Source organism: Cricetulus griseus, chromosome 3 (genome assembly GCF_003668045.3).
Source record: "Cricetulus griseus strain 17A/GY chromosome 3, alternate assembly CriGri-PICRH-1.0, whole genome shotgun sequence".
Classification (NCBI taxonomy): Eukaryota; Metazoa; Chordata; class Mammalia; order Rodentia; family Cricetidae; genus Cricetulus; species Cricetulus griseus.
Window position 1 is genome coordinate 54246745 of NC_048596.1, and position 19722 is coordinate 54266466.

General features: G+C 49.5%; 2 protein-coding genes and 1 non-coding gene across 5 annotated transcripts; 1 reads left to right on the plus strand and 2 right to left on the minus strand.

Moving 5' to 3' along the window:
* Positions 1-73: 73 nt before the first annotated feature.
* B4gat1 (beta-1,4-glucuronyltransferase 1) lies at positions 74-2353 on the minus strand. Its single transcript, XM_027408642.2, has 2 exons — positions 1144-2353; positions 74-926 (listed from the first exon to the last, which is right to left on the minus strand). Exons 1-2 carry the CDS (start codon positions 2197-2199, stop codon positions 735-737), a joined length of 1248 nt encoding a protein of 415 aa, XP_027264443.1. The 5' UTR covers positions 2200-2353; the 3' UTR covers positions 74-734.
* A 420-nt stretch (positions 2354-2773) lies between these two features.
* On the plus strand, positions 2774-2855 carry Trnas-gcu. Its single transcript has one exon. It is a non-coding gene; the product is annotated as a tRNA-Ser (tRNA).
* Positions 2856-11118: 8263 nt separating this feature from the next.
* Slc29a2 (solute carrier family 29 member 2) lies at positions 11119-19026 on the minus strand. Of its 3 annotated transcripts, none has more exons than XM_027408647.2 (12): positions 18860-19026; positions 18556-18637; positions 16895-17055; positions 16588-16727; positions 15913-16047; positions 15618-15715; positions 14985-15069; positions 14075-14217; positions 13753-13858; positions 13581-13666; positions 12623-12822; positions 11119-12102 (listed from the first exon to the last, which is right to left on the minus strand). In XM_027408647.2, the coding sequence occupies exons 1-12, from the start codon at positions 18886-18888 to the stop codon at positions 12063-12065; spliced, it is 1305 nt and encodes a 434-aa protein (XP_027264448.1). In that variant the 5' UTR covers positions 18889-19026; the 3' UTR covers positions 11119-12062. The 3 variants fall into 3 exon arrangements, with proteins under 3 accessions (XP_027264448.1, XP_027264447.1, XP_027264449.1); XM_027408646.2 differs by having other exon boundaries at positions 11119-12106; XM_027408648.2 differs by lacking the exon at positions 15913-16047 and having other exon boundaries at positions 11119-12106.
* Positions 19027-19722: the final 696 nt, after the last annotated feature.

A 19722-nucleotide genomic window follows, 5' to 3' on the forward strand; every position in this document is an offset into this window, starting at 1 on the left:
GCCCTTGAGTCCACCAGATAACACGATGCTCCCACCACAACCCCTCAGAGCTCAGGAGAGTCACAGAGCCAGCTGAGGGTCTGAACACTCGTTTATTTACACACTCATCTGAAGGCAAACGCGCAGCCCAACCTAGTGAAGGGCACAGAGCTGGGAGTTTAACCCCCAGGGCCTACAGACCCTCGCTCCTTCAGGGAGCTTGGAGGGCCAAGGTGTGAGAGAACCAGGAAGCTTAAGTTTTACCCCAGATTGAGCACTACATTCTATGTTTTCATCTTTCTTTCCAAAAGGCTCATTTTATTAAGTACTCAGGATTCTCAGATTTATTCCATTCATACTTCTTGCTCTGCGGTTATCCACCCAACATTGTTAATAATAACAATATAATACTAACAATAATAGCACTGTAATAATATTAATAATACTTAACATTTGTACGAAGTTTACAGGATGTTTTCACATACAGCACCTCATCTGAGCCAACAGTTCTGTGAGGTAGGTATTTTCACCTCCCTTTTTACAGACGGGGTATTGGAGGCTCAGAGAGGTAAAAGGATTTGTTCAAGGCCACACAGCTAGTTAGTGGTAAAGCTAGGACTTGATCCCAGCACCCCATAGTCAAGTCCAGTGTTCCAAAACCACAGCTACCTCTGTAGAGTGGAGGGATGTGTCTTACCCCAGTCAGGCCTGAGGAGCCAGATGCTGGAAATTCTCAGACCAGGGGAAGAAAGGATTCAGCATCGATGGGGAGAGTTGGGGTACTTAGCCTTCAACTCCTGTTTGAACTGGCGGTAAAGGATCTTATTGCGTTGGTTTTCTGCCTCCTTTTGGGGATGGAACTTCAATGCTTCTTTGAAGCCCTTATGAACCAGAAAACCTTCGTTCAGCACCTCAAAATTAAATCCTGCTACGTGCAGCTCACAGGCCTGGAGAGAGAAGGGGGGGCAGAGAGAACAATACTTTAATGACATCCCCAGGACCCAAATAGTCACCCCTAAAGCTTCACTCCACCCCCCTCTTGGGAATTCTATACCATCCGTCCAACCACTCTCCTCTTGCTTCATGGCCTCCTTTCTGTCAATGTCCACTCCATCCCGGAAACACCTGAGTCCCAGTCCCACCTGCCCCGTCCCTTTTAGGCACCTGGCTGATTCGATTGAAGCCATACTGCCGGAAGCGCTCATCAAAGGTGGGCACCTTCCCTCCAGCCACATAAAATGGTTCCCAGGGGTCCCGCCAGGGCACCACGTAGGCAGGTCTCAGCAAGCTCTCTTCTGGCAGGTTGACCCAGCGGGAGTAGTTGGTGGGTGCATGGCAAGGTGTGCACAGCCCATAATAGAAGGGGCGGACTTCGCCCACCTGATAGAGCTGCACTAACTCGTTTTTGTTCATGGGCATCCGGCGGGCCCGGCGGATTTCAAACGCAGGCACCACCAGGGCCATGCCATCCCAGTGGTTACTTTGATCCAACATTTCCCTCAGGCGTCTCCACAGGCCCTCGCTGGGCACCATGTCCACATCAATCACCAGGGCATAGTTGGCCTCTTCTCGAGCCAAATTCCTTAACAGGTTATTGGGGTAGGAGATGTTGGTGCCCAGTGCATAATTAGTCCCGGGCTGGGCGACCCTGGCTAGCTTGTCAAAGACCTCCTGGCAGGACCGCAGCAGGGCAAACTCCCCAGGCTCCCGGGGGTCGGGCACAGCAGCCTCATAACGTGAGGGACACACGAGGTGCATGGCGACCCTGGCACGCATCTCAGGGCAGTGGCTACTCAGCGCGTAGGCCAGCACTGTGGCCATCTGTGCCTCCTCTTTGGTGGCCGCGAACACTGATACAGACAGTGGGCCCTCCCAGCGCTCCAGAAGTCCGGACAGGTGCAGGAGGTTGTCTACGCTGGCATGAGTAGCTAATATGACATCGTTGGGGTCCATGGTGGTCTTCAGGAGACCCCTGTAGACGCGATAATCGCCGCTGGCATCCAGAACGCCTCCGGAGGCCAGAGCGGTGCGGAGTTGCGACTTTACCTGGTCCACGGATCGCGGGGACGGCGGGAAGAACTCGAAATACTGTTCCTGCTCCTCCTGCCCGTGCAGTCCGGAGAGCAGCGACAGGTAGAGCAGCTGCAGCATTGCTACCAACATGAGAGCGGCCAGCAGCAGCTGGTAGAAGGCGCATCGGATGGCGTAGGACATTTGCATGGCTCTCCGGGATCCCGGCGCGATGCGGGGACCACCGGCCGTAGCCTCTGCCAGCCACCGCAAGCCCAGATTTACCGCAGCCTGCCGAGCGCAGCCGAGGCCAGCCGAGGCCAGCCGAGCCCAGCTCTCATCCCCGCCCCGCGTCCGCTCGCCTCCATCTAGGTGCGTGCCAGCTCGCCCTCTGTGAGAGAGGAGGAGCTACTGCAGCGGCGGCTGTTCGGCGCGCGCTTTGCAAACGCCGAACCTAGTCGTGCTCGCGTCGTGCGGCCGCGGACCCCTGGACGTGCATCTCTCCCTCGGGACCGGACGCAGACCCCCCGGGCCAAGCGCGTCCTGAAACCCCAGTGCGCTCGCTGGGCCGCGGGGAGAGGAAGCCGCGCAGAGCTCAGCTGAGGCTCAGTCAATGATGGCGCGGTTCCTGGCTGAAGCCCTCCAAGAGGAAATTTAAAACACTCTTATTGTTTCTTCTTCCAAAGAACTTTTTCAGGTGGGTACTAAGAACGTGGATGGAAGTGTGCAGGAGGCGCGCTGGAGATGAGAGATATGGGAATGTGGAAACAATCTCTGTGTGTGGGACGAGGTGGCCGAGTGGTTAAGGCGATGGACTGCTAATCCATTGTGCTTTGCACGCGTGGGTTCGAATCCCATCCTCGTCGGTTCTGTTTTACAGGGGAGAAGGCTTCTAATTTTCCATATCCTGCCTGTCCTGAACGTGAAGGAACCTGGGGTCCGATTCGGTGTTCTCCACTCCGTGTGCCCGCGGACCCGGTTTCCAGTGGGTTCGTAGTCCATCCTTGAGAACGGTCCGTGGAATCGGTCGAGCCTCCACTTTTCTTTCTCCTAAGAAGTACAGAGAGGGGGTGGTTGCCATCAAAGACTGGTACCCTGATGTTTACCAGCAGCACCTCGCTCGCCCGATGGTGTCTGCAGGGGGTGTAGTGTTAGATTATTTCAATTACTGACCTTTCCACGCTGGTGTTTCCCTCACTTCCCCCCAGGATGGAAACATCTTATCTACACACATTGAAGCAGAAGGCTTGTCCAACACCAGCCACTGTACACTGAGGCACTTAGTGTTTGTGGATGAAGGGGACCATGCAATCTTTAGCAGAATAAATACTTGGCTTTTTTTAACCAAGCCAAGACACATCCTTGCGGCAGAGGACTGTGAGTAAGGAGCACTGGAGCAGACTGGGGAGAGTACTAAGTGACAGCATTGGCTGGGATGCGGGGAGGGAGGGTGGGGGTCCACAGACTGTAGGTCCCAAACATTCTGGAGACCTGTATTTCACAGATTGGTACAGTAGTACTCGGGGTGCTAGCTCTCTGCCCTGCCAAGGCAGTGCTGGGCACTGGGGCTGGGGGCCCTGCACATATAGGTACATACTGACCTATTCACTGAAGACAGGCTTCAGGGGGAAACATTCAGAACTTTCAGTACAGGCTTTGTAGACATGGGGCTCAGAAATCAGACTTGGTGCACTGTTAGGGTTTTTGTTTTGTTTTGTTTTGTTTTTCGAGACAGGGTTTCTCTGTGTAGCTTTGGAGCCTATCCTGGCACTCGCTCTGGAGACCAGGCTGGCCTCGAACTCACAGAGATCTGCCTGCCTCTGCCTCCCAAGTGCTGGGATTAAAGGCGTTCGCCGGCTGCCAGGCCTGTTTTTAACATTTTTTTTCTTCACAAACAGACTCTCAGAAAAATAAACTTAGCAAAACAAATACTATTAAAATAGAGCTTCAAAATAAATATTGCTTATAAAGGAAACCTTTGATAGGTTTTGTGGGTTGAGAAGGGGGCTACATTGAAGGGAAATGAAATGAGAATGTGGTGGAATGGGCACTGGTACAGTTCTACTCTGGGTAACCCCTTCCTTATTGTACTATTATCATTTTAAAGAGTATCTCTCTATTGTAGTCCAGGATGGGCTTGAACTTGTGAACCTCCTGCCATCACCTCTAGAATGCTGGGATCATAGGTTTGCACCAGCACATCTGGCTACTCTATTATTATTTTACTGTTTGTGTTTTTGAGATAGGGTTTTATTTTTGTGGTTTGTTTCTTTTGAGACAGGGGCTCTTTATGTAGTTAGGGCAATCCTGGAACTCACCATGTAGCCCAGGCTGGCTTCCAACCCATAGAGAGTCCCCCTGCCTCTGCCTCTTGAGGGCTAGCATTAAAGGTTTGTGACACCAAGCCTGGCCTGATTTGTCTTAGTATGGAGCCCAAGGCTGTCTTCAAATTGATTCTCTTGCCTTGTGTTCTCCAAAGATGGGATTACAGGCATGCACACCATGTCTGGCTCAAAATCCATTTTAAATTTTGGCTTCTCACTATGTGTTGAAGTTTGTATTCAGCAGTGACCAAGCTGCTTACAGCTCTGCCTTGGCTCTCACTCCCAACTCTAACAACCTGCTGGGGTAAAAGCATGGGGCCTTCTTCTCAGGCTGATTTGGAACAGGCACATCACTGTACATGCACATGATTTTCTAAATTGCTTGATATTTGTGGGAGTTTTCCAGTTTGCCACAAAAATCCCTTCCAGCTCTTCCTGCCAGACTTTGAGCTATTGTTTGCCTCACCTGTAATCTTCACTCCAGACAGGAATGGGTCATCAATTTTCCCCATTGTGTCTTAGAGAACTGCCCCTTTCCCTTCTGAGATTTCCGAGTTAGCGAAAACACAGACTTGTGTTTGGCATCTATCCTTTGGGTAGGTTCCAGGACTTATTAAAACATAAAGACAATTCTTTTAGAACAAGGTCTGCTTCCCCTCCCTAGGAGCCAATCCTGGATCGTCACAACTACCCCTGTATGAGTTGATTTTCTGTGCCTGTAGCAAAATTCCCGAGGTTAAAAACTCAAGGGGGAAAAGTTTTTTTTTTTTGGCCCATGGTTTCAGAAGTTTCAGTCCTAGGCCATTTGGCCCCATCCCTTTGGGCCTGTGGCAGGAAAACATCGGGGATGCCTGTGATGAGGTAAATATGCTGTTGTTTGACAGGAAGGAAGCAAAAAGACAGGCTAGAGTCCCAGATCCCTGTGAAAAGCATGACTTCAGTGGTCTAACTTCCTTCCATTAGGCCCCACCCCCTAATAGTTCACCACCTCTGACAGCACTACAGTCTGGAAGCCCAGCGCTCCAGAGGCTGAGGCAAGGTGAGTTCCAGGGTAGCCTGGGCTACATGGTGAGTCCTTTTCTCAAAAACAAAGACTCAACACATGATCCTTGAAAACATTTAAGATCCAGCTTTAGCAACCCTGGAGGGATGGGACAAGGACAGGTAAAATATTACAAAGGGTTACTATCAGTTTTAGCTGCCTTAAATTTTATGCCAGAAAAAATAACTTGTTTCTTTTATTATTTATTGACAAAAGTCCTTAAAACTTAAAACATAGCAAACAATCACAACACAGGGCTGGTGAGACGCAGGTGCAGGCACCTGCCACCAAGCTTGATGACCTGAATTTGATTCCTGGAACCCACATGGTGGAAGGAGAGAGCCAGCTCCAAAAAGTCTTCCTTTGACTACCGTGTGCATTCTGTGACATGTATGTGCCTGCACCGGAAACATCATACACGACAACCACACGGAAAACAAAAATTCAAACCCATAAGCAGAACCCATAAGCAGAACGAAAAGTTGAAAAAAATAAACACAAAAGTCAGTATGCCCCTTCTGAGACATCAGCTAAAATCTCTCTCTGTCTCTACTGTGTGTGTATGTGTATGTGCAGGTGTGTGCACACAGGTGTGTATGTGTACATGTGCATGTTTGTGTGTGTGTGTGTGTGTGTGTGTGTGTGTGTGTGTGTGTGTGTATGTGTTGGTGTGTGTACAGGTGTGTATGTACATGTAGGCCAGAGATTGTCTTCAAGTGTTTTCCTTGTCACGCTCCACATTATTTTTCAAGACAGGTTCTCTTACTGAACCTGGAGCTCACCAACTTGACTAGGCTGGCTAGCCTACCTGGGATCTGGCCATCTGTACTCCTCAGTGCTGGGATTACAGGCAAGCACTGACACGGCTGGGGACCCAAAGTCAGGACCTTATGCTTACTCACTAAGTGCAAAAACCACTCACCCCACCTCTTGGGAATGTGGGCATCATATTCTTAAAGTTGCTTCCTGCTGTCTGAGGATGATGACATCTTTAGGGGATCCTGAAAAGAAAAATAAAATGAGTTAATTGTCAAGTCCTGGGAGAGGTAGCTGTATCATTTGTTTTCCAGTCTCTGTGTAATGGGAAAGTACAGGGCTTGTCTGTCTTAAGTCCTGGCTAGAGTAGTCTGTGAGGCTGGATCATCTCAGCTAGTCACTTCGAAATTGTTCTGAGCAGTTTTCAGTCCAAAGCCGATCTTTAGTTGGTGTTCAGCTTAACAGTGTTACCACAGGCTTCATGAAATCATTGTGGGATCCCATCATTTTTTTGGAGACTTCAGAGATCACATTACATCATATTATTCCTTTTCTTGATAATTTTTTCTGGGTAGTTCTTCCTTCTCCTCCTCTCTCCTCCTCCTCCTCCTCCTCCTCCTCCTCCTCCTCCTCCTCCTCCTACTCCTTCTCCTTCTCCTTCTCCCTTCTTCTTTGAGACAAGGTTTCTCTGTGATTTTGGAGCCTGTCCTGGAACTCGCTCTTGTAGACCAGGCTGGTCTTGAACTCACAGAGATCCACCTGCCTCTGCCTCCTGAGCGCTGGGATTAAAGGCGTGCCCCACCAACACCCAGCTCTTCCTTTCTTTGCATACTTATTTGTTCAAATGTCTTTAAATTCCTCAAGATGTTTGTTTTTATTTTCCTGAGAAGACAAAAGCAAAACCCTTCCCCAATCCTAATTTTGGGGAGGTTCCTAATCTAATCTTTATCAATTTTGATTTCTCCTGAAGCTTTTCTTTTATCCTCTAAAGCTCTTCTATCACCCAGAGCAGTATGTTTTTTTGTTTGTTTGTTTGTTTTGTTTTTTGTTTTTTTGGTTTTTTTTACAATAGGCATTGGGTTCTTTAATTGTTCTGGGAAGGAGTTTCCTTTCGAATGACAGGAAACAACTGAACTGAATTTGGCATAGCAGCCTGCAAGAGGCCTCTCGAATTTCCCAATGGCAAATGATTACCTTGAATGTCCCTTGTTGGTCTACATTCATTGGTCAAATGCCTGCCTTTGCCACATCTTCTGCATAATCCAGAAGGGAGGGGAGTTCTGTTTGGATTATGCTTATAAAAAAAATTGTTTCTAGGAACGCCCTATTTACAGTCCCTTTTAAGATGACCTTGTTTGCCACAATTGAAACATTTGCCATTTTGATTTTTTTTCAAACTTCTTGAAATCACCTCTCCTATCAATTCATCATCATGGCCATGGGAGTCAATATTGTTTGTATTTCAAATCCGTTCCTCCAAGGGTGCTGACCTTGCCTTTAAAGGCCTAATTATCCATTTGCATTGAGAATTAGCATTTTCAAAAGCCAGAGATTCAATTATTATTTGTATAGCTTCTGAATTTGACATCATTCTATTTACTGCTGTTGTCAATCTTTGTAAGAAATTCATGAAGGCTTCCTTTGGGTCCTGTATAACTTTAGAAAATGATTTGGTTTTCTTTCCTACTTCTCCAATTCTGTCTCAAGCATTAGATGCTGCTGCTCGACAAAGCCAGGGCATTGTCATCATATAGAGATTGCTTTTTCTATAGTAGCATAATCTTCTTCTCCAAGAAGTTGTTTCTTGGGAGATTTTCATAACTCTAGGTCTACACCATTGTTCAGTGGTCTTAGCTTCTTCTCTGAACCAGGTACTCCTTTGTAATTGTGGACCAGGCTCTAAAATAGCATTAACCAAGTCTATCTAGTCTCTTTAGGGATAATTCTATTACAAACTGACCTTGAGTTTAACATCTGCTTCACAAATGGTAAATGCACACCATATGAGACTATCACTTCCTTAAATCTCCTTAAATCTAACTTGGCACAGGAGCCCAATTAGCTCTTACAGAGACTTTATCATTTGGCAATTTCTGTAGGGTTACTGGATATATTAACATTTGTTCTTTGAAAACCTTAGGCTGGGGGCTGGAGAGATGGCTTAGTGGTTAAGAGCAATGACTGCTCTTCCAGAGGACCTGGGTTCTACTCCCAGCACCCACATGACAGCTCACACCTGTCTGTAACTCCAGTTTCAGAGGATCTGGTATCCTTACACCAATGCACATAAAATAAAAGTTAAATAAAGTATAAAAAAAGAAAAGAAGGGGCTGGAGAGATGGCTCAGAGGTTAAGAGCACTGACTGCTCTTCCAGAGGTCCTGAGTTCAATTCCCAGCAACCACATGGTGGCTCACAACCATCTGTAAGAGATCTGGTGCCCTCTTCTGGTGTGCAGATATACATGGGAGCAGAATGTTGTATACATAATAAATAAAATCTTTTAAAAAAAAAGAAAAAAGAAAATCATAGGCTGTTCTCCACCCTTATAATGCAATGCTGAAATTGGTTCTCCTTTAAATTCCTCTGTCTGGGTCTGAATATCTCTGTGATCTGTTTTATTAAGGTTTTCTAAAACTTGTATCTTAGCACTCAGCTTAACCAACTTTTTTTAGTGATAAAACAAAAATGATAAAACTGATAATGTTTATAATTGGCATTATCTAAGTCCCATCTATATTAGTTATTCCCTCATTTAATTGTTCCACTTTCAAACTGTCTAGCATATTATCATACAGAGATTTAAATCCCTCCATTATAATAGTGTCTCCTGTTTTAACTAATTCCTTCCTCTAATAGTTCCCAATTGTTTTACCAAATCTGGCAACAGTGTCAGTGAACTGTGAGGCATAGCATGTCTGATCAGAGAACTAGGGTGTGGCTGTGAGCTGAGAGTGGCAGCCTGAGGAGAGAGGGGAAGCCTGCAGCCCATGTGGAGAAGAGAGAGCGAGCCGTGTCTGGGAAAAAAAACAAAAACAAAAAACAAAACCACATGGGATTGTGTGAAAAAAAACATTATGTGACAGGAGTGGCCAGAAGGCAAAGCCAGTCATTCTAGAGTGGATAAATCCTGTGGTGTTTGGAGCCCAGGTGCTTCTGGAGTTTGGGTGGCAGCTGGAAACTGCTTTAGAGAGGCTACAACAGGAAAACCCCAAACGTACTCAGAGGCTTGGGGAAAAAAAGAAAAGAAAACTTAGCCAGTTGGGCAGTGACTTGACAAAGCCACAAGCAAATTTTGTTTTGTTTTGTTTTGTTTTTTGTTTTTCATGAATTCGTACCTTTACATTGGGTGCCAATATGTAGCATGAATAATAAAAACCCAAAGACAAATATTGGGGTTCAAGTTGAAGATCAGAAAAGCAAAGCAGCCATCCACTACAGAGTTCTTACCTCTACCAAGGCTTGGGGCCAAAAGGGTCAGTCCTATCCTCAGTGTCACTACAGACTGAATACACTGCACTCCTGTCTCCACCGGTCTGGTATACCTCTCTAGTGCTGGGATTAAAGGCGTACATCCACCGCCCCCCAGCTTCTATGGCTAACTAGTGTGGCTGCTGGGATTAAAGGTGTGTACCACCACTGTCTGGCCTGTATGGCTAACTAGTGTGGCTAGCTTTGCACTCTGATCTTCAGGCAAGCTTTGTTAAATTGCAAACAAAATATCACCTCACTTAAAGTTTACTTCTGAGTTTCTTGGCTTTTGGGACCTTCATTCCACTCTGTTGTGACTACCGTGTGGGTGCTGGAAATCAACCTGAGTCCTATAGAAGAGCAGCCAGTGCTCTTAACCTCTGAGCCATCTCTCCAGCCATTAGCAGAATTTTAATGCTTATAGTGCTTATAAAAGGGTCATCTGCCCCTGGTGGGTTTTTGGAGACTGCCTGTCCTGTAAGTGGATGGAGGGTTACTTCCCTGGCCCAAGGAGACTGCCAGGCCAAGAGTTCTCTGAAGGAACTGGGCTCAAGAAAGGGGATAGTGGCAGTTAGCTATTCAGCCAAGAGCTCTGCCCAGGAGCATGGAGCCACTGCTTCCTACATTTTAGATTTATTTTTATTTTATGTGCATGAGTGTTTGCCTGCACACATGTATGTGCACCATGTGTGTGCCTGGTACCCAAAGAGCTCACAAGAGGGTGTTGGATCCCTTGGAACTGGAGTTGCAGTGTTCCCAGCCACCATGAGTTCTGGAAATCTTTTTTACTCTTTTGGCTTTTTGGCAGCCCCACCACCCAGCTTCCAAATAAATCACAGAGGCTTATTCTTAGTTATGTATGCCTGGCCTTAGCTTGACTTGTTTCTTGCCAGCTTTTCATATATATATATATTATATATATATATATATATATATATATGTTTTTTGAGACAGGGTTTCTCTGTGTTGCTTTGGAGCCTATCCTGGCACTCACTCTGAAGACCAGGCTGGCCTCAAATTTAGAGATCCGCCTGCCTCTGCCTCCCGAGTGCCAGGATTAAAAGTGTGTGCCACTCTTACTCCATGGGTGGCTGGCCCCTGAGTTCTTCCCTTGTTCTCTCCTTGCTCCTCTTTCTTGGCTCTCCTTCTATTTATACTCTCTGCCTGCTAGTCCCAGGTATCCTTGCTCCTGCCTCGCTATTGGCCATTCGGCTCTTTATTAGATCATCAGGTGTTTTAGACAGAGTCACAGCTTCACAGAATTAAACACATGCAACATAAACAAAAGTAACACATCTTAAAATAATATTCCCCAACAAGACTCAAACCTGGCAGATCAAGAACAGATTAACCCCCAAGCCATCTCTCCAGAGTTTCTTGCAGACTTATATTTCGGCCTCCTCAGCTTTCAAGAGGTCCAGAGCCAGAAGAGCAGTGTACAAACCTGCCTATCTCAATCTGTCAAGTGGGTACAATCATCCCTACCCCACCCAGTTCACTGAAGCCAGCAGGACTTCAGAAGTAAACACTCCAGGAATCCATCATAAAAATGAACAGTTTTTATTGGTCTTAGGAGCAGGGTCAAAGGAGAAACGGGGTGAAAGATGGTAGCAAGTGCCCAGGGCACCTGCCTGGAGACCTTTGAGGAAGAGAAGCAAGTGGTGGGCTGGAGGGTCAGCACCTACAAGGAGGAGGCTGTAGCCTCACCTCAGAGAGGCACAATCCCCACCCAGCTTGTTCTAAAGGCCTCACTGAGGTTTCTGTTGAGAATGTGGTTGTGGAACAACTTTGCAAACTGTAAAGTGCAGTGCACAAAATGTGCAAACTAGCTGCCTTTCTGTTAGACAGGCCCGTCTGCATTCTAGGCTATGAAAAAACACTGTTGGAGGCTCAGAGGTTGGTCCCTTGAGCTTTTTCTTCCCTTCAGCTTCCATGGCCTACCCATGGACTTTGGGGGTGGGTGGGTGGGTGGAAGCATTGTTCTGGAGCTGGCCCCAGTTCCCACTCTGAGCTGAGGTAGAGACCATCAGGGTGCTCTCAGCCTGTAGGTGGCTTTGCTCCCTGGGGTCAGTGGGTGGTTGGATAGAAACACAGTCTTGGTGGCAGGGAAGGCCCTGGCCTGCGGCGTCTTTCTTCTGATTATTGCCTTCCAATATGTTCTTTTGTGCATCTCAGTGAGGGCCGTCCTTCTGTGTCCTGTTTCACTCCTGGGTGAGGAGCAGAATGACCGCTGGTGGGTTCCTCACCATATGTAATGTGGCTACCAGCCAAGGTAGTTTCTGGCACCCACAGACTTAGAGGCCCAGTGTAGCAGAGGTCCTTCCCCTGGGAAAGTTCCAGCTTCAGAAGCAGTGCTGAGAGGAGGACTGTGGGGAGCACTGATGAAGAGGGTTGTGGGGAGCATTAATGGGCCTCAGAGCAATGCCTTAAAGAGGAAGGAAAGAGAGGCTCCGCAGGAGAGTCCCAGGGCCAGGAAGAAGGTCATGAGGGCTCCAGCCACCTCCCTCTCATGTGGTAGCACCTGCCTAGAACACAGAAACAGAAATTTACATAGAGAATGCTAAGCCTGACCTTAGAGACAGCTTCTGGGCCCTCTGCTGTCCTTCTGCACTAGGGTTCTAGTATGGGTCTGACCCCACCCTGTGTCACTATAACCTGGTCTTTCTCTGGACTTCAGTTTCTTTCTCTGTAAAATGAAGTTGCTGAAAAAGAGTATCTCTCTAGACCTTTAGGGTCCAGCTTTACAGGGTTCTAGGTTCCATCACTTTATTTCTCAACAGAATGTCCCAGCTGGTTCTTCCTGTCATGCTTACTCTTCTGGGAGTTCCAACCCTACTGCCCCTGTAGCAAACAGCTGGGCTACCTAGACAGGTAACCTCCCCAGTTCCTAGCCTGGGGTGAGAGCTACAGTGAAGGCCTGTCCCTTAGTATAACACACAGGTCTGAAGACAGCTGCCTATGGTCAGTGGTCTCCCCATGCAGACACTGGTCCTGAGCTAGGTCCTCCCCATCACCAGCACCCAGCCCTTTGCTCCCCAGACCTGGGTGCCAGACACATGGTGAGAGACACCAAGTAGCCGTTGGAAATGGCGAAGAGCAGCATAAATGTGATGAAGTAGGCGTCCTGCCAGAAGATGGTGGGCAGCCGGACTCGCTTGGGCACGTGACAGAGCATGAAGAGGGGCACAAACAGGAAACGCAGGCACACCAGCAGGGGCAGCAGCCGGCTGTCCTCATCTGGCTGTGACAGAGGTGCAGGTGAGTGTGGGCCCCACAGCTAGGTGGGAGGTTTGCCACATGTGTACAGTGCCCTAGGAGCCAGAGGAGGCTGCATCGGGCTCTCTCTAGTCCCTGATCATTTCTTTATAATAAGAGCATTCAGGCCGGGGGTCGGTGGGTGGTGCTCGCCTTTAATCCCAGCACTGGGGAGGCAGAGGCAGGCAGATCTTTGTGAGTTCAAGGCCAGCCTGGCCTACAGAGAGAGAGAGTTCAGAAATCCTTTCCTGAACCCCCCCCTCCCAGAAAAAAAAGAGCATTCAAAATTCTGCCCTCTAGCTTTTGTGAAACACACAGGACATTCAGATTATCTACAGTCACTGTGCCTGGGAGTAAAGGCATGTATTTCTCCAACCTAACTACAACTGGAACACATTGGCCAATTGTCCCAGATGGGATTCCAAGCAAGTGGGAGGCCAGGTCTCTAGGTTTGTTACATTCCCAGGAAGCTTTCATGAAAGGAAACAATGCCCCACTAACAGTAATTCCTTAACTAAGAATCATGGGGACATGGAACCCCGATAGATGTGGTGGTTTCTGCTTTGGAGGAACTCATCCCCAGCCTGGTCTGCCTATTCCAAGGGTCAGTCACTTACTGCCAGTTAGAGGGCTGTTCTAATGTCAGTCGGGGACTAATGAAAGTCACCTTTCTATGTTCCTGTGTACCCTTTGGTTCCCAATTACTTCCTAACCCTTTGGCTGGGTCAGCGCAGATAAGCTCACCCACAGGAAGTAGGAAGTCAGACTCCGGCCCAGCCAATCCATGATGTTGAAGAGCAGGAAGCAGCAGATGGGGTTGAAGAACTGGCCTGGGAGGAAAAAAGTAGATAGTCACCCCTGATCCCCATCTGTCCTCTCCCTGACTCCCTCAACCCCTCTTCAACCCAACACTCACTCCACTTCCCAGGGCTGGTGGAGCTGGTCACCATGGCTGTGATGGCAGGAAAGACCGACAGTGTGACTGTGAAGACCAACACAAGGCACAGCGCCGTCAGCCAGATCTGGGAGCCGGAGGCAGGGGTGTGAGTGGGCAGGGCAGCCCCTTGTCTATCAAGCAGCCCCCAAACCTGCTGCTGCAGCCCTACCCACGGCATCCCCAAGCCACCCTGACCCATTAACATTACAGAGTAAGCACCAAAGCCTAGGACTGGAGAAAATGTCCCTGGGTGGATGGTCAGGAGTTATCTCCTAGCTGAACCCTCCAAAAGACAACGAACCTTCCGGAAAACAACAAAGACTGAAGGTTTTTCTGACTTCTGTGGCCCGTCCAGTTCCAGCTCTGACTCCGGCTCCTTCTCAAGGTCAAGATCCAGAGCTGGGCCTGCCTTCTGGGGGCTAATGGGAATCCCATTCTTCTCATCTAGGGGAGAGGGAAAGCTGGGGATCAGGCCTGTGGCTCAAATTTCCAAAACCAAGGAAATCCTGGCGGAGAAAAATGTGTCTCTTTCCAGCCAAAGTGAAGAAGGGAATTACTAGTGTCAATAGCCTGTTTATTAATTTGGGGACCGACCCATGGTTTCATGGGCTGTTAGACATGTCACTCAATTACATCCCAGCACTTAAATGCTTTTGTTTTGTTTGTTTTTGAAGAGAGGATCTCTTTCCGGCCCAGGCTGGCCTAGAACTCTCTATTACCTAGACCTCTGACTTGGTATTCTGCCTATGAGCCAGGCAATGAGCTAAGCATTTTGGATAGATACTCATTGTCTCTCTGCAAGGAAGAAATGGAGGCTAAGCTGGGCATGGTGGCAAAATGCCTTTAGTCTCAGCACCCAGGAAGCAGAGAGATTTCTGAGTCTGAGGCCATCTTGCCTTACATAGAAAGACCCTGCTACTAAAAATCAACAATAACAACAAAAGGGGAAATGGAAACTAGAACCCTTCACTGATCTGCCCAAGGCTATAGAGACTAGAGATTGTGGGTATAGAGTGCTTTCTGCTGCTTCTCAGTTTTGCTTAAGAGGAAACAGACTCACAGGGTAGCAGGGATGGCTTCCCTTCATGGCCTGCGTCTGCTCACACAAGGCTCAAGGAGATGGAGATGTAGTGGGAACAGAAGGGAACAGTTCCCAGGCGTCTACCTGAACTTGCTCTCTCTCACCTCCCCTGCAAGGTCTTGGGATTTACCAGCTTGGAGGAGCTCAGCTTTGGTCTCTAGCTCCTGAGCTGGGGCCTGGGACAGCTTCTTGGCCAGGTAGTATTGAGCAAACTCCTGCAGAAGGATCAGGAAGTCAGTCCTGCCTGAGGCTTGTCTGCAGCCCCCTCAACCCTCCCACCCTTGGGAGGCTGAGGTCCCTGTGGTGGTTTGAATGAAAATGGCCCCCAAAGGGAATGGCACTATTATGAAGTGTGGCTTTCTTGGAGTAGGCATAGCCTTGTTGGAGGAAGTGTCCCTCTGGACGTAGGCTTTGAGGTCTCCTATGCTCAAGCTATGCCCAGTGTCCCAGTTCACTTCCTTAATGCCTGTGGATCAAGACGTAGAACTCGCAGCTCCTTTTCTAGCACCATGTCTGCCTGTGTGTCACTATGGATTAAACCTCTGAAAATGCAAGCCACTCCAATTACATGTTTTCCTTTATAAGAGTTGCCATGGTCATGGTGTCTCTTCACAGCAATAGAAATCGTAAGACTGTACCCCAGTCAACACCCCCTTTAGGGGGATCAGCATTATCTGAGGTCTCATCTCTCTCCCTTGGCCTCTCCCAGGGCTTTGTCCAACATCCCCTAAGGTGGGGTTGTCTAGCCCAATGGCAGGCTTACCAGATGGGGCAGGCTAAGGTAACACACGATGGAGAGGAGGATGCCTACACAGGGTGTGATGAAGTACCCGAGGGCAGAGGTCTGGGCATCTACACCACCTGTAACAGAAACTTCAGCTGCAGAGGAGATGCAAGTCCCACAGTCCCACATGGTTTTCTGTAGTGTCACCTGGTCATTTTCCTTTAGTTCAAAGTACAAAAGTCCTGTCCCTTAGTCTCCACCCCCACACCCTGGCATCTTTCTCCCATGGCCCATCTCTTCTTCCCCAGCCCTCCAGCCACCTAGGTGGACTCACTGGCCATGGACATGAGCATAGCAAGGGCAGCGAAGATCCCAGCCAGGCCCTGGCCACTGAGGAAGAGGGTGCTGTAGGTAGAAGGCATGGTACCCAGCTGCCCAAAGAGGCTGCCTTGAAGCACTGCACAGAAGGCTGTGGAGAGACAGGGAGGGACCAATACTCAGGCAGCACTGGAGGCATCTGAGAGCAGGTTTCTATAAGGTGCATGGAAAACTGATCCAGGCTAGGGAGGTGTGGGTTTTCCAGGGCACTTAGGGCAGTCTGCTAGAACATCTCCATCTATTTCTCTCTCTCTCTTTTATTTTTATTTCTTTTTGAGACAGGGTCTCACTATGTAGCCTTTTCTAGCCAGGAAGTCACTATGTAGTCTAGGCTGGTCACAGAGATCTACCTGCCTCTATCTCCCAAGTGCTGGGATAAAGGCGGGCACCATCACACCCAGCCTATTTTTCTTTTGAGATATAACCATTGATCTGTGGGACTTCTGACTAAGAGGCCTGCTCCTAGGTCACTATGGGTCTGAGACAAGTGACTTCCCTCTCTCCGGGATCAGTTTCTTTTGGGGAAGATTTGCGTGACAATGGTATTGTCTTCCTTCAAGGATGTGCTAGGCTGTCCCAGTGCTAGGCTTCCCAAGGAAGAAGTAGGGGAGGGAAAGGCAGATGTACTTACAATTAATGAACCAGACAGATGCCATGGTGATGGAAAAGAACAGCCCGGGGCTCAAGTCCACCTTCACCAATACTGCAGTCAGGACAAACAGCAGTAGTATGGCCAGCAGGCTGCCCAGAATACGTACTACCTCAGGAATGCTGCTCAGAAAGGGGTAGAGGACATCAGATGGCCAGGCAGGGGAAGGTGGGCAGAGGGGCAGGGCTGGAGTGACAATTGGGAGCAGGGAAAAGACTGGAAACAGGAGGTGTTCCTGGCCTCTATGACTGTCCCCACACAGAGGCTGGGTCCAACAACTGGCTCTTACCACTGATACAGGAAGGAGTTGAGGAGTGTGAAGAGCAGTAGGGGCAGCTGGGACAGCAGTGTCACCCAGTTGTTGAAGTTGTAAGTGTCTGTGGAACCAGTGTGGTTGGTGCTCAGAGTCTCAGCTGTGCCATTGGCCCCTGCCAACCGTGCCTGGAAGTACTGCCAGATAGGAGGTAGTATAGAGTCAGGAAACACCTCCTCCTCCCTCCCACACCTGGGTATGATCTCTGGGCCTGTCTTTGCACTGTCCCCAACACCTGGCACACAGGTGGAACAGGATGGGTATGCACTGAATTAGATGGCTGAATTCTGGGACTGAGACCAAGGCCTTGCTACATGACTGGGTCACATCTCCTCTTCAGTGCCCCACTCCGGTCCCCACCCCTACACCAGCAGCAGCCGCTATATTTATTCATCCCATGGGTATTTATTGAACACCTACTGTATGCCAGGCCCCAGCTTAGGTGCTAAGCAACTTTGTCCTCTCCAGCACACATATCCTGCTACTCTTCTGCTTAGCTTCCCCATGGCCTGCGAGGCAGATCTCGTGTTTTAGGACTCTAGATCTTTTCCAAATAGGCCCTTCTTAGCCTGCATTCTGAATTTCCTCCCCGAACCTTTTGCCTGCTCAGTTCCCAATTTACAAATCTCTTCTATGAACCTTTAGTACTCTGTTTCAGGCCGAAATGGAATGACGCGTGTCATATTACATTATTAATAACTCTGGCCCCATGGTTCTCAAGTTCAGTAGCTGATTTATCTTTGGGTATCCAGGGTCCAGCACTGACACAGGCACTCCATGGGTACCTGGAGAGTTGTCCCACTGAATATGTTTGAATAACCTTGTCCCAAAGAAAATGCAAGCTACGCATTTTTGCTTTTCCATAAAAGAATGTACACTTTGGGGAATAGAACCTCCCTCTCATGGGGCGTTGGTGGCGCATGCCTTTAATCCCAGCACCTGGGAGGCAGAGGCAGGCGGATCTCTGTGAGTTCGAGGCCAGCGTGGTCTACAGAGCAAATGCCAGGATAGGCTCCAAAGCTACACAGAGAAACCCTGTCTCGAAAAACAAAAACAAGGGGCTGGAGAGATGGCTCTGAGGTTAAGAGCACTGGCTGCTCTTCCAGAGGTCCTGAGTTCAATTCCCAGCACCCACATGGTGGTTCACAACCATCTGTAATGAGATCTGGTATGCTCTCCTGGCCTGCAGGGATACATGAGGAGAAATGATGTATACATAATAAATAAATCTTAAACAAAAACAAGAACAAAAGATGCCCCTCTCTACGCAATGCCTGGTTCACAGTAGTTGCACACTAAATATTAGTTGAATAAATGTAATTCATGTCATTGCAAAGAAAGCTAAAGGCTTGGAAAATCCACTTTTGGAATGATTGGCCAGAAAGATCAACAAAGAACGTGGGCTGGTAGCTACTTTGCTGGTTAGATCCCTGCATTGATGGCCCTGTCCCTCTGGGATCTGGGTATTCCTAAAAGTTTGCCTAGCTGAGAGGCGGTTCCCTTGTGAGGCTTGGTGCTCCACTGACAGGTGAGAGGTAGAAGGCGTGGTGAGGAAAGCGGCTCAGGAACCGCAGCCCAAGGTGGATGGAAGGATGGAGGCTGTGGCCATGCGGTTGCTCATCGCCCGCGGGTCTCACCGGGATAGCGGTAATGAAGAAGTTCCAGGGGAGGAGGGTGCCCAATCCCAGGATGAAGAAGCTGATCCCGACAAGGTGGTAGCTGTGGGGATCAGTCAGAAGGTCACCCCGAGGACGCACGCCTGGGCCGCCCCTCAGTAGAACGGACTACAACCCCCATCTCCCCCATTCAATCAGCCAAGTGAATCGGCTGATGGGAATTGTAGTCCCGTTGGACTTGGACTCAGGAGTACCCAGACTATGGGGAATTCACAGGCCTATGGCCACCAGTGCCCCGGGAACACCACGTGGGTTCCCACCTCACCTGTCCCGAGGGGAGTCTTCTCGCGCCATGGCTGCCGCTGCCCAGTGCGCCAGGCGGGGCGGCTGCACCTGAGCCTGGGAGGTCAAAGGACAGCGACCCGGGCCGGTCTCCTGGAATCCCAAGGTCGGGGCGCCGTAAGGAGTAGAAGGGTCCTAGGTAGACTATGGCGGACGCGACGCTCTGCGGGCTCGGACCTCGGCTCCGCCCCGGCCCCGGCCCCGGCCCCGCCCCCGGGGCGGGAACAAAGGGCCGTGCGCCCCTCCTCTGTGCCGCCGGCTTTCCGGACTCCGCCTTGCAGACCGCGGTTCCTTTGGGTTTGGGATCCTGTTTCCTGCAGCTTGCACGTGTGCTGCTGGGTCTTACCGCCGTCCCGCCCTGCAGCCGCCTGTCCTCTCTGTGGGAATCTGCCCGGGGTCTCTGGGAAGGGTGACAAGGAGGGCGCCAGAGGGAAGGGGTCCGTCGGTGGTTGTGCACAGCCGAACTGGCTGGGGTTCTTCAACTTAGCAGACTGCGAGGTGGAGCCTCGCGGGCACCCCTTAAGGTTTGGGGCCCTCTGAGCTTGCTGCTACCCAGTCGGCAGCTGAGCGCATAAACCTCACCCGCGGGGTGGGAAAAACCAGCGCCACCCACTGTTGCAGAGGGTCCCGGCGAGATGCTCCGAGGGAGTTACCCCGGAGGTCGAGAAGTTGGCCAGGTGTCTTTGCAGACGGATATGAAAAACAGACAGACCCTTTTCCAGGGGTACCAGGGTCCAGCAAGGAGGGGTTGGACGAAGGCTCCAGAGGGAATGTGGCTCCCTCCCCAGCAGTCGCCGCCGCCACCACTGTGCGGTCACTCTCTACTATTACCCCCACCCAGGGGAA

Bases quoted from the DNA above. Each gene is read 5' to 3' on its own strand.
- Slc29a2 (XM_027408646.2), bottom strand. From the start codon at position 18,888: ATGGCGCGAGAAGACTCCCCTCGGGACAG. The intron at 17,056-18,555 runs GTGAGACCCGCG...CCTATCTGGCAG, and splicing joins TCTTCATTACCGCTATCCCG to TACTTCCAGGCACGGTTGGC. The intron at 12,107-12,622 runs GTCTGGGGAGCA...TCTGTGTTCTAG, and splicing joins ACCATGTGTCTGGCACCCAG to GCAGGTGCTACCACATGAGA.
- B4gat1 (XM_027408642.2), bottom strand. From the start codon at position 2,199: ATGCAAATGTCCTACGCCATCCGATGCGCCTTCTACCAGCTGCTGCTG. The intron at 927-1,143 runs GTGCCTAAAAGG...TTCTCTCTCCAG, and splicing joins GCTTCAATCGAATCAGCCAG to GCCTGTGAGCTGCACGTAGC.